Raw genomic sequence first — 13,297 nt, 5'->3', positions numbered from 1 at the left:
TATATATGATTTGAGATAATTGTTCAAACTATCCTCTTAAAAGAGGTAACTATTCTGAAATATCTCTATACTCAATGCTCATTTTGTAAAGAAGGTTTCTATTTGCTCAATATAAAAAATACTTTCTTTGGGTTGAGATAATTACTCAAAATGACCTCTTTAAGAGGTAACAACTCTGTACTTAATCTTTTTTAAAACTCTTTTACTTTTCTCAAAACAATTTACTCTTACGTCATGTAAAAATAAAAGATTTAGAAAATACATAGTTCCCTTATTTAGTTGCTCAAATATTGGTTTACTTTCTCAAAACTCAAATTAAAATAAACATTTTGACTTTAAAAGATTCTCAAAATTTATGACTCGAAATAGGGTTCGTGCTGAATTATAGACATGAACTAATCAATTGAAGGATCTCAATAAGAATGTTGAAAAACTCAATACTCAGAACTCAGAACTAAACATTCACCTCATCTCAAGAAAACTCAAATATAAGGATATTATCCTTGATTTCTCTTTTAATGATTTAAAAGCATATTAAGGGTGTGAGTACGAACTAGTCCAATACTATATAGCCATACACGCCTAGAACAACAAAGTTCTTGGCGAAATTGATGAAATTTGGAGAACGCTTGAAAACCCTAGATTATTCTCCTTTTGGAACCTTCATATAAAGACTGGAAATGTTAATGAACATAAAAGAACTGATTAACACCTTTTCAGACTTTAACCAGGTGCAAAACATCGTGATTTAGACTTAGAATATGGGTTAAAACGATGCAGGGAAATACAAAAATAGCCCCAACTTAAACATTGTTGGAGCGCCTTGAAAGGAAGGCCTTACAGACCGTTTAGGGATCCATGGTATATGAAACACTTAACTTTATGTCAAGCCTTCTGTGAAACTTCAACTACCTAACAAGGTTTCACTAAAATGAATATAACTTTTTACTCCGAACTGAAAGTAGAGAAAACTTTGTTGTGTTGGATAGAGTACCATAGACATTTATTTGATATTTCAGAGTGATCTGATTCTTTATATGCACAGATATATTGTCATTTGAAGTTGACCCAAGTAAAATATCATATTGAAACTTAATCGATAAGAAAGTGTCTAACTCAAATTTGTGCTATAGGATTCTAGTGAATTTAACTCATATCCAAAATAATTCCCACATTTAACATAAAAGGTCCTCAAATACCCTCGAAGTATTAAAACTGGTGCACCACTACCCCTCATCCACCTAGGTGGGTAAAATCATACACAAAAGAGGTGGGATATTTTTTTCGAGAGGGTTCCAAAAAACAATTGCAATTAAAAGAACGAGCCACAAGTTCAATCATCTACAATATGTAGTTAAAAACATAAGATAACTCTCAAAACCTAATCAAATAAATAAAACCAAGAAGGTCACAAAAGGTTGGCCTCACCCCACCACAACAGAGTCATTTGTCCTGAAATGCAAAAAAAATAAAATAACCCTAAGTCAAAATAAGGTAATACATATACAGAGGTGAAGAGGTATAATTAGTCACTCTATATTTTTGGGCATCAGTGCTCGGTGCATTAGTCTGGACTTGGACATTAGTGCCGAGAGTCTTCTAAGAAGAAAGAACAATACTAGACCCACTAGGAGATACCAATGACGTATCCTCCAAGAAGGTATGAATATTTTCATAGAATCCCCAGGCCCATGAAGGAATATAAGGGTCTCAGGGAGTAGTATCCCTATTAATAGTGGGCCTCTTTCCCTTGCCTTTTCCTTTCCACCAGATATGGGAAGTCTTGTTGCTTTGCTTCTGAATGCAGTTGCATCCTCATCGATTATAATCCCCTTTAATTTCTCTTGGGGTGGCATGTCTCTACCTGGAACCTTAGATCTGGCCATATCTGCAAAACATCGGAAAAAAAATGAGGAACAACTAAATCAAACTCGTAGAAAATCAATTGCAAACAAACTTGCCGATCCACTTAGCGAGTCGCCAAATATCTTTGGTGAGAAAAATTGGGCTCGCCTAAAGGGTTGAATCTAATTTTCAGCGAGTCGGAAACGAGAAGGGCCTTTGTGCGAGTCGTCGAAAACTTTTGGCGAGCAAGGGCTATCCTGCCGAAAGTTATAGTGGAAAAAGAGATACAGGGGTGAAATAAAGTGAGATCACGAAGACTTCCCCCCAGACTCCAAGTGCTTTTGGCGACCTCATGCTTTTGCCGAAAGTTATGGAACATAGCATCAAATAAAGCATGAGAATAAAAGCGAGATAGGGAACTTCGGTGAACCCAACTCGCAAAATGATCCAACATGCCTACTTTCAACACAACTACTAAAATTCAGTCCCACAACTCATGAAAGCAAAATAAAAACCCGGACAACTCAAATTAAGACTAGACCCATAGCACCCATAATACTGAGATACTCATGCTTCTCTTGGTTTTGCCAAATTTGGACTTTTTATGACTTTTAGCCTTAACAATGATGTCACCCACTCTATTATTAGGCAAATTACGTGATTTTTCACCATTAAGGGCTACTTAGACTTCACCCAACTAACATTAACAACATGCACGAACAACGAACCAAATTTAAAGCACTAGATTATGCGGATTAATAAATTAAATAATAATGGCTAGATATTCAAACTAAAATAGGCACATTCAAAACAAATAAGATCAAAGAGTCCCAACACATATCACTAATATCGATCATTTGAATATGAGAACAATTTCAATAAAAGAGAAATTCAGGGTTTGGAAAACCAACCTTCCATTCGGAATACGAATGACTGAAATGCTATGCGACAAAGTGATCCCAATCCAAGCACAAAAAAATGACTAAAATACTTTCAAAATGCAAAAATATTGAAAACACTAATTAGGTGTGATTTTTTATAGTTTGAAAGTGAAAGAGTTTGAAAGTTTAAACCTTTGGCCTTAAAAAACTTTCCAGTTCTCGCCCATTCGACGACATTAGTCGTGCTCGCTGATCCACTCAGCGACACGCCAAGTGGTAACTTACCTCGCCGTGTTTTAGAGGACTTCTTATTAATAGTTCCAAACGGTGGACAAAATTGGGATCGTCGACCGAATTGGCAATTCACCAATTAGCTCCTAGGCTCACATAGTTTTACAAAACTTTATTTCATATTACCTTGGGTAAAACGGTGGTTCAATTTAGGCGTGCCAACCTCTTTGGAGATATGCTAACTGGACTACCTGCTCACCAAACTTCACTTTTCAAATAATTTCAACACTTTGTTCTGCACAATCAACACACCTTTATTTATTTTAAAAAAACAAAGCAATAAAGGGTCATGGTTTCCTACAAAGAAGGGCCTTATATAACGTCGCAACACGACGCAAGTCCACCTTCAAACCTCATTCTTGGGGTTTGCCATAGTATCACTAGGTAAACCATCTTATTGTTTTTGGCAAAGATGAGGTAGTACTTGACCCATAAGGTATTCAATTAGATGGATAAATCTGGAGTTATAGCTAATCATATGATTTAGCGCTTTGACATTCTCCCTTAGCTCTTCTAACACTTCATGATGCTCATTGACCTTTTGGAGAATGAGTAAAAGTTTATCTTTGACACGTTTAGTCTCGTTGTCCTTAGGCTTTTCCTCTCATGAGGGGGCATGTATATATCTTTTCTTTTCATTGGACTTCAACCTCTAATATCTTCTTGGCCAAATATTCCAGCTGAGTTATTAGTGGGGACAAATAGTTGTCCTCATCAATCTCTTGATTAACTTTAGGCATTTGGGCCACAGTTTCTACAAACTATGGTAAATTTCTCTGTTCAGCAAGCACTACAAAGACAAAAATTAAAAATTAAGTAAATTCTACTATGACTACTAAGAACAAAATTCAACTTAAGTAAAAATTCTGAAATAACACCATTGGCAGGCAGCGGCGCCATTTAAATTTCACGTATCAGGCCAGTACTTCATGTTCAAGTGCCAATATTCGTTAGTAGTAATATAATCCAACCAAGGGTTGGGATCACCCCACAAAGAGTGGATTTTAGTATCAATAGCCATGTGAATATGTTCAAGTCAATCATAGCTAAACATATTTACAAACAATAAAATAATTCAAGTTTGGAGTGACACAAGTGTCAAATATTGAGAGTGGTTTTGTATTCATTTATCAACTAAAATTGAAAATACCAACAAAATAAAAATATGGAGACATGATTCTTTGGATGTGATATGATTATGGGCTAAGGTAAACAATCGGGTAATTTCCATTTATAGTGAATACCTGTAAATTAGCGAATGAGCTAGACTTTAGTGGAGATAAACTCTATCTTGAGGATTTACCCCGAATCAAATTAGTTTCTCTCAAACGAAATTAAGCAACAATTAAGAACAACCTTCACTTTCATTCATTCACTTTCTCGAGTCGAATGTGTGGATTTAGGATTAACTCTCTCGAGTTGAACCAATGACAACCAAATACCCATAGACCATTCAATCTGTAATCTTGGTTTTAAAAACTGTCTCTTGATCAAGCCAAAACACGATGGTTGATTTATATTTGCAACTACAACCCTTTATAAGACGCAATTACTAAATAAAATCATTTTAAAACAACATTTGCACTATAAATTAATAGTATCCAACAGTTAAATCAATCCATAATAAGATAATCACACCCCAAGATTTGGGGGTTTAGGTAAATATATTAAAATGCAAGAAATTGTTACCAAATTGTGTTTCCATCAACTTGTAAGATTAATAATGTCTTTACAAAGGTCTAAGATGAAGAATCTTCAATACCAAAATCCAATTCTTAGAAATGGAAATCTTCAAAGCTAAGGAAAATATTTTCTTTAAATGCAAAACTCAGTTCTCACTCTAAACTCTCAAACTGAAAGAAAACTATCCAACTCAAGATAAGATGCTAAGCTAAAACATAAAAAAGAATTTACAGTCACCAAATATTGTGATGCGAAGGACCAACAGGCGCAGTTAGTCTTGATCACTGATCTACTGAGCGATCCACCCTTTGGTCAATTCAATCACCCTTTTGTTTTGACCTTCATCATCCTTAAGTTTTGTAACTTTGGGAGATAATGCACCATATCACGAAATCATTCGGAGACTCAACGACTTCTCCTTTTTACACCAACTTGATTTTCTCCTTCAAAATTTGGCACACTGAAATATTAGGCGAGTCTATGGCCATTCACTGTCTCGCCCAATGGTTTAGGAGATCCGCAAGGCTTCCTTACTTTGTTCTATCAGCTGCCTTCTTCCTTTTTCCTTAGTAGTATCCATGCTTTGTTCCTCAATTCAAGTCCCTGAAAACCAAGGGTTGATATCAGTTACTGGCATAAAATATGTACTTTAGGACACTAAATCTATTAAAACAAAGCTCTAGATTAGTCCAAATCTTGGACTCATCATGTATTTCACTTCTTCATTCTTCTTTACAAACTTCTATAGGAATGAAGGTGGAGGTGTAGGCATGGGAATAGCTTTTTGAGTTATCTCTTCTTCCTTCTTTGTAGCATTCTCGGACTCCTCAGCAACCTCAATCTCATTATCTTCTCTTTCAACCAAAATTTCAACCTCAGATATCTTAGGTGGTTCAATGGTCTATTTACCCCATCGAGTTGTGACTACTATACAATGCCTATTGTTTTTAAGATTCTTGATGGTGTTTCTAGGAAGTGTGCCATGCTAACGGGGTTTAGTGTAGTGGAAAACTGGCTGCTGATCAAGTTGCTTGATTGTCACTGCATGGGCATCAATTTTGTGAGCGATTCCGGACAAATCGTTTCGCATCCCCTTCACATTCTCAATAGTCGAATCAAACCACTTCATCATCTTCTACATCACATCATCAACCTGTCACATACTATCCCCATCTTCCATGTTGCCAGATTCCCAATTTTGTTGAGGAACATAATGCCCAACCCTATCATTGTTGTTGCCATAGTTGTTACAGTTGTCGTTGTTATTGTTACTTTAGTTTCCACCTGGAAATATTGACCCTCGCGATTGTAATAACCATAGTTCCAACCTTCGTATCTTTGACCTTAGTTCTAATGATCCAAATTGGAACCTTCTGCATTAGCTCGGTATCCCCCGTCTGACCATTCCCCAAGTAAGCATTTTCCTCATAATAACAATCCTCAACCGGGTGGTGGTAGAGTGTTAATAAAATAATTCACAACATTTACCATTTGTGGTCCTCCGCTTACATGCTTTAATACCAAACCAAGTTATTTCCTGATCTGAGCCATCTCCTCAAGAATGTAATTGGTAGATTTACTAGGCGCACCTTGAACTGAAAATGTTCTTCTTTTAGTGCCTAACTTTTGAGTGCTCGATGCTTTATTGTTTCGGGAAATATTCTCCAATTTCTCAACATTCTGCTCAAAAGTGCACTTACCAGATGATCCTCCAGCAATAGTATTAAGAACAACCTTACCATTGTCATTCTAACCTATGTAGAAAAACTCCTTCAACGACTCATCATCAATGCGGTGATTTGGAACACTTCTTATTATTGTAGTGAACCTATCCCACAACTACTCACAGACTCTCTAGGTAGTGCCAAAAAGTTGTTAAGTTTTTGTTTTTGTGGTTCAACTTCTTCTACAATGGGAAGTACTTGGACGTGAACACTTTGTGCAGATTGTCCCATGTATGAATTGAGTTATAGGAAGCTCAAGAAACTAGATCGCAGCATCTCCAGTCAATGATAGAGAAAAGACTCTAAACACCCTATGACGTCCATGAACAACTTCAGTCGCCCCACACAACTCTTACAAATGTACCTCAACCTGTCCATGTGCCCATGCGGATCTTTCAAAGTAACACTAGAAACAAACCCTTCGATGTAAGCATCTGCACCAAAGTACTAGTCACCATGAATTTATTCCTTGGGGTAGTGTAAGGAGAACAACGGGTACTTTTGATTCAACTTCATTAAACTCGAACCTGTAGTTGTCTTACCTCATTTGTTTTGGTGGAGTCTACACCCTGAATGCATCTCCAAGTAGATTGTCATCATGAACCTGAGCATTTTCATTAACAGTCCCAGAAGGCTGTAACTCAAATCCATCACCTAGATTCCTTCTGACTGGTTGACTTGGACCCCTTGATTATTCATTCTTCTCAAAGTTTTGTCCAAGTCTGGATCCTATGGGGTCAATGGTTCGCCTTGACTCCGTGTACTTGACATACACTATGGTAGAAACCAGTGGAAAACAAAAACAAAAATAAAAGTAAAATTAGGAAATAATTGACTGAAGTTCAATGATGTAGTTAAACTTATTCTAAAAGCATTATTCCCCAGCAACATCGCCAAAATTTAAATACACTGAAATTACACTTCTCTAAAGAAGTATAAGGTATTATAGTCAAATAAAGAATCCAACTAGTAGGTTGGGGTCGATCCATGAGGAATATGGTTTACACTTAATCTTAAATCACAATTATTTTGGTTTAGCTGATTTATTTAAGAGACAAGTAAGTAAGGGGGGGGGGGGTTTGTGTAACAAATAACTGATTGATTGTTAAGTAACAAGTGAGCAAGATTTGAACATTAATGTTATCAATGAGAGAGAGAAACTAGGGTTTATGTGTTCCCCATAAGTTCATAACGCGATAATCCTAATAAAAGTAATCCTTTCCTTTTGTATCATATGCAAAGTGGTAAGTTATGAATCCCTAAGTGCTTGGTCCACCATATAGAGAATTTCACCCCGCACCTCGGTCCGTTTACGTGTGTATATTTTACTAACCCTTACCTTTACCTCAGATTAGACATCACATCAATGTATGACTTAGTTTTCACGCTCGCATTACTTGACATTAGACTATTCAATAGTATCACACTAAATCTCTGTTGATAACTCTTTTCTTATTAACTGCCTCCTTGGTCCGGCTAGTAGCAATAAGGCTAGTTCAAATGTTGGCAACCGTTAAAAAGACCTCCAAACAAAAGAATTATCAATGCATGCATCGACATTAGTCAACAATTACTTATTTATTATTCATACGTTGTTAATCACTCATGGTTCCCACAACCCTAGTTATTTATTTAGCTACTCATGATTGAAAGAATACAATTCATATTTTTAGAAGAAGAAATCATGAACTTACACATTGAGTAGAAGAAACCCAAAATCTCAACTTGAATTGCAAAGTCAAAATCTTGTAAAACAAACTTGGAAAACCAAATTTCTAAGGCTGCAAAATTAATTCTACAAGATAATACAAAAAACTAGAAGTAAAACAATAATGTCTAACCCCCAAAACGAGGTTTACATACTGTAATTATAAAAAACAACTTATCCTAAACAAAAAGGAAATGAAATAAGGAAATAAAACTGCTAGACACGTCTTCAAGCGACGAGACTAATCTATGGACCGTGATCAAAGCTACAGTCCGTAAGTCCCTTCTATTGCTTGACACTTAGACTTTTTTCTCAGAATTTGGACCCTTCAACATTTTGACACAAACAATGGGTGCACAGTACGACCCATAAGTTTCCCTACAGTCCATGAGTCGCCTTTTATGGCTCCACACTTAGAACTTTCTTCAAGTACATGAACTCTTAATCTCTGAATCAATTGGCAGTTGTGCAAGACTACCAGTGGTTTGACCTAGGGTCTGTCACTCTCTTTTGTATTTATACACATAGTTAGACTTCCTTGAGTGTCATTCTATGCCAGCCCATTGATGGACAATGACTAGACCTATGGATGGTAGGTCACTTCTGTAGGTGGCTCTCTCTGATAAATTTTAGCTGTCTCTCTTGACCTCGTCCCAGACAATTTCCTACCATTATGGCATAATAAACATTAGTTGTAATAAAAAATAAACCTAGACATATACAAATCTTAAGAGAAATGTATTAAAGATACCATAAACTCACGGTATATCATGAATGAGGCCTCAGGCTTTCGAAATCATAGGCAAAGCTCATTGTCCACCACAATCACAACCCTAGGTGCGCATGACCATGATGAAGAATTTGGTGCTGCACAAGCTAATGCACATAAACTAGTTTATCCTTGTACGAAAATCTCTTATGGGGTGCTTAGGATTCGTTCAAAACCCTGGCATGGAAATAAGATATTCTACCCTACCAAATTCAGCTTTCTAAACTCAATGGTGTTGTTGCAACTTCAAATGGAGGTCATCTTGATGAAAAGTAAGTCCCACACCAAGCTCCATTTTAATTTAATTTCCACAAGGGGACTCAAAATGAGTCCAAGATCCTCAGAATCCACATCAAAGCTCTTTATAGTCCAAAATTGATATTCTAGAGGTAACAAAACAATCTGAATTTCATTTCGAGGTTGTCTACTTGAGGTTTTGGTCAAAATGAACCAATAAATCTTTTAGAAGCTTTAGTTAATGGATGAGATAAATGTATTTTGAGAGTAGTGTCTTATCTTATTGTTGCATGTCCTGATTCTATAATTGTTCATGCATCTGGTGTATCACGAGGAGAAGATTGGTCTCCAAATATTTTTATTTTATTCTTAATGATCTTCATGTCCTAGACATCTCTCCTACGATCCATATTAGTCACCCCGATAGTGGGGGAGTAAACAACTAAGGATAGAACTAGGAAGGGTATATAGAGGGTCATTTTCCATGCCTTTCTTAATACATACATCACAGCTATATACCCATAGTTTATATGGACTCACGCAATTAAACAAGTGATGAGTATGGCATACATAATTTTCAGCTGAAGTTATGGACTCTTTAGTCATATTTGGAGGGCATGGGACACACACACAAATTTTATTTTGAGTTTGTCTTTGAACTTCAAGTCTTTACGATACTTTTCACTTCCTATTATAGCCCCAGGTTGCTAGTCAACATCAATAGTGTTTGCAACCCATCAAATTTGACTGCTTTTAATGGTAATTTTCTCAGCAAATCAAAGTAATAGTTACACTATGTTAATTAGGACATACATATTTTGTGGCTAGAATGTTGGATATTTATATGTTTAATTGTTTTTATTGTTGTCAATTTTCAATACAAAGAGAAGCATAAGTGTTGGGAAATGTTGAGTTGTTAGTTTAAAATAAAGCTTTTCGATCGATAAATAGTGTTCCAGCTATCCTTTAGCTTAACGTGGTTCGTATTGTTGTTGTTTGAAAATTAAGGTCTTGTAACATGTAAGGTTTATCATCTTGTAGAGGTAACTTTACTTAAGCGTATTTAATTTCTATATTAATTTTAATTTGGTGTGAATTGTGTGTCTTATCGACAGGTATCGAGAGAGAGCCTAGGATTGAATGCATCTTGAGAGAGAAAGAGAGGGTCTAGTGAAACCTATACAATACATGTTATGGGGAAAAATAAGGACTGAATGTGGAAATGATGAATGTTTGACAATCTCATGTAATGAAGGTGTTTTTGTTTGCTTGTATTACCAGTGTGATTGTAATTGTGTTTCTGTGAATATGGATTGGCTCGGGTACCATGCCTTGTACGAAATATCACTTGGTAGTCTTAGGTACTATGCCTAGTAAATATTTTTGGTTAGGTCGGGTACCACATATGGTATGAGATATTTCTTCATTATGGGTACGACACCTGATACATATTATTGATTGGATCTGCCACCACACAAAATACGAGAAAAATCTTAGTTTGCTCAGATACCAAGACTCATACATTATATTGATTAGAATGGGTACCACTTCTTGTACATGATACAATTTGTTGGATCAAGCACCACACTCACTACATATTTTGACTGTTTTCTCTTAATTGAAGCTGACTTAGATGTCCAATCCCTAATTTTATTCAATGTATTATTATCGTTTCCTTACTATTATTATGTTGTTGTTACTCTTAACAGTAAATTTTATTTTTTATTTTACTTCGATGAATTCTTGGAGAGTTGCTTGGACCAATTTTATTTATTATTGTTCCTTGACTAGAAGTGCGTATTTTTATGAAATTTCTAGTTAATTTAAATTCTCTAACCAATTAATTGAAATTTTTTGATAAGTGACACTTTGATTTATAAAAATATAAAAGAGGAAAGAAGGAATTCCCCACACTCTCTCTTGACAAGTTCTCAAATAAAACATGAAGCAGTTTCTTCATTCTTCTTCTTTAATTGAACTTTTCTAATCTATTCACTTTAAATTCATCAGTTCATTACATTTTGGCACCTCTCAAACCACATTCATGGTAAAGGACCCCGGATTTTAATAAGAGAGCAACCCCATCTAAGAAGATCAAATTATGTATCATTTTTGTCATATTGATTTCCGATATTTATTATAATGGCTTTCTAATCTTTATGAACCATTACCTTTTCTACCAATTCTCTTATAATTTGAAATCCTTAGGATGGAAATACATTGGAATGATGGTCCTTAGATTTTTGCACATGACATAATATATGAGTATATATACTTGTATGGTAGTGACATGAAGGATCTGCAAGTTATATCATCTCCGTTACTTCAAAGTATATCAGTTGTACCCAATGATCCTTAATAAGGAAACCTGATTCTCCTTACCCCACAACTACAACTATGGCCTCGACATATCATGCTGATACTGGTTCCCTAAATACATTTCCTCCCTTGCTATTCACCCCATCTGTCCAATCTAATCCTAGGAAATCAACAAAATTGGTACCTAATATATCGTCTATTCGAATGTCAAAAACTACATAGAATTCTCTTTCAATTATAATAATAAATCTTGGCCCAAAAATGACATGTTCTTTGCATGTGAATGCTACTGTGATTACATTTACTAATGAACCAATTCAATTGAGCTGACATATGTATCACTAAGCAAGCAGTGAAAACTATCTCCCATGAGAATTGAAGATCCGTTGGAATTGATGCAATCCACTCCATCGTCATTATTACATATCAAAAATATCACTGCAAAGACTTCTCTAGCACTATAAAGGAAACCTCTGCCATTAAATAACAATAAAGTAACACTAGAGTCATTGCCAAAATCCACAAATAAAAAATTGAAGGTTCATCATTATAAAGGTAACTACGCTTGAGAAAGAGATCAGGTGCATCAAGGACGTCATCGACACATATAACATTTATTAGGAAGACAAAATATAAAAAAATTGAGTTACTTTATATACACATTAAAGTTCAAGAAATCATGTGGTGGGAAGAGAAGGTGAGAAGTCCTGTGTCACAAGAAGATTTAAGGAGGATTTTGATTTTAAGGAAATAAATGTAAAGTTTATTAAGAAAGAGGTTTCAGAGCTTTTTAGCAAATATAACAAGATCAAATAGGATAATGAAAAGGAGAATGAAAAATTTATGGATGATGATGATGTTATAGGTGAAACTAGAGAAGTACATATCAAAAGAAAATAGAAAGTGAAGTGTGTTAGATGTAAGAATGACTTCTTTGATTCGCTTTTCTATGGTGCACCTGATCATGAATCATCAAAACTTTACACTCTCTGAACAATGGAAAAATGATTTTGGGACATTTGGAGTTCACAAATATAAATCTTCAGAGTTATGAGAAGAGGTATGAATGAGTTATGGTTTTCAACTCCATGTCTCACAATCTTTTTTCCCTTTTTCAAATTAATTCAAGATCAAGTGTACCATACGAAATAGAATAAAAATTCTTTTTTTATTTAAACTTGCTTCATGTTATGCTTTACATGTAGTTCTTTGGGCTCACCTTTAACATCATCATCATTCATCTCTTTGTCGTCCTATTTTCTATCATCTACTTTCGCTTTGTTATTTTTGCCAATAAAGTCCCGAACATCTTTCTTATTTGACTTTCCATTAATATCCTTGAAATAAAAATGCTTCCATATGTATATAAATCAACTTCATTTTAAACATTGACTTTCTTAGATAATGACCTATGTGCCGATGAGGACCTTAGTGCACCTAATATCATCCCAAAGAAACCTTTAGATTGATAAGCTAATACAGATACACACATATTTTAGTTGTGACTCCCTATATTTTAGGGTTTCTTCAATTCTATGTAATGGCAGTGGTTCCACTGGTGCTTGAGCAGTCTATGCAGTGATATTTGTGGTCTGCAGTCATAGACATACAGAGGATATCCTCTATCCTGACTGTTTCTTAATTATCACGGGAGATCGTTTTGACAGTTTAGTGAATGATACACCTACCGGCTCAGCCGAATTTGTTTCTTCAATAAGTAGATCTGGAGTAACATTGTAACTAAGTATTTCTAGAAAAAAAATGCCATTTTAGTGAAAAGATCCATTGTTGCACGCGAAGAGAACTAAATCCATTGTTTGGATTTAAAGAAGATAATAAA

The 13,297-nt window shown here is 35.3% G+C and overlaps 1 protein-coding gene across 1 annotated transcript in view; it reads right to left on the bottom strand.

Moving 5' to 3' along the window:
• Positions 1 to 13,297, bottom strand: part of LOC107022264 — a 115,470-nt gene that overhangs the window by 33,904 nt on the left and 68,269 nt on the right. Inside the window, exon 2 of the mRNA XM_015222929.1 lies at positions 1,755 to 1,888. Within this exon, the coding sequence (XP_015078415.1) occupies positions 1,755 to 1,888 (134 nt within the window). The remainder of the gene's footprint in view (positions 1 to 1,754; positions 1,889 to 13,297) is intronic.

The sequence above is a fragment of the Solanum pennellii genome, chromosome 6 (assembly GCF_001406875.1).
Source record: "Solanum pennellii chromosome 6, SPENNV200".
NCBI lineage: Eukaryota > Viridiplantae > Streptophyta > Magnoliopsida > Solanales > Solanaceae > Solanum > Solanum pennellii.
Note: the sequence above shows the minus strand (reverse complement) of the source record. Positions and strands in the feature narration are given on the sequence as shown.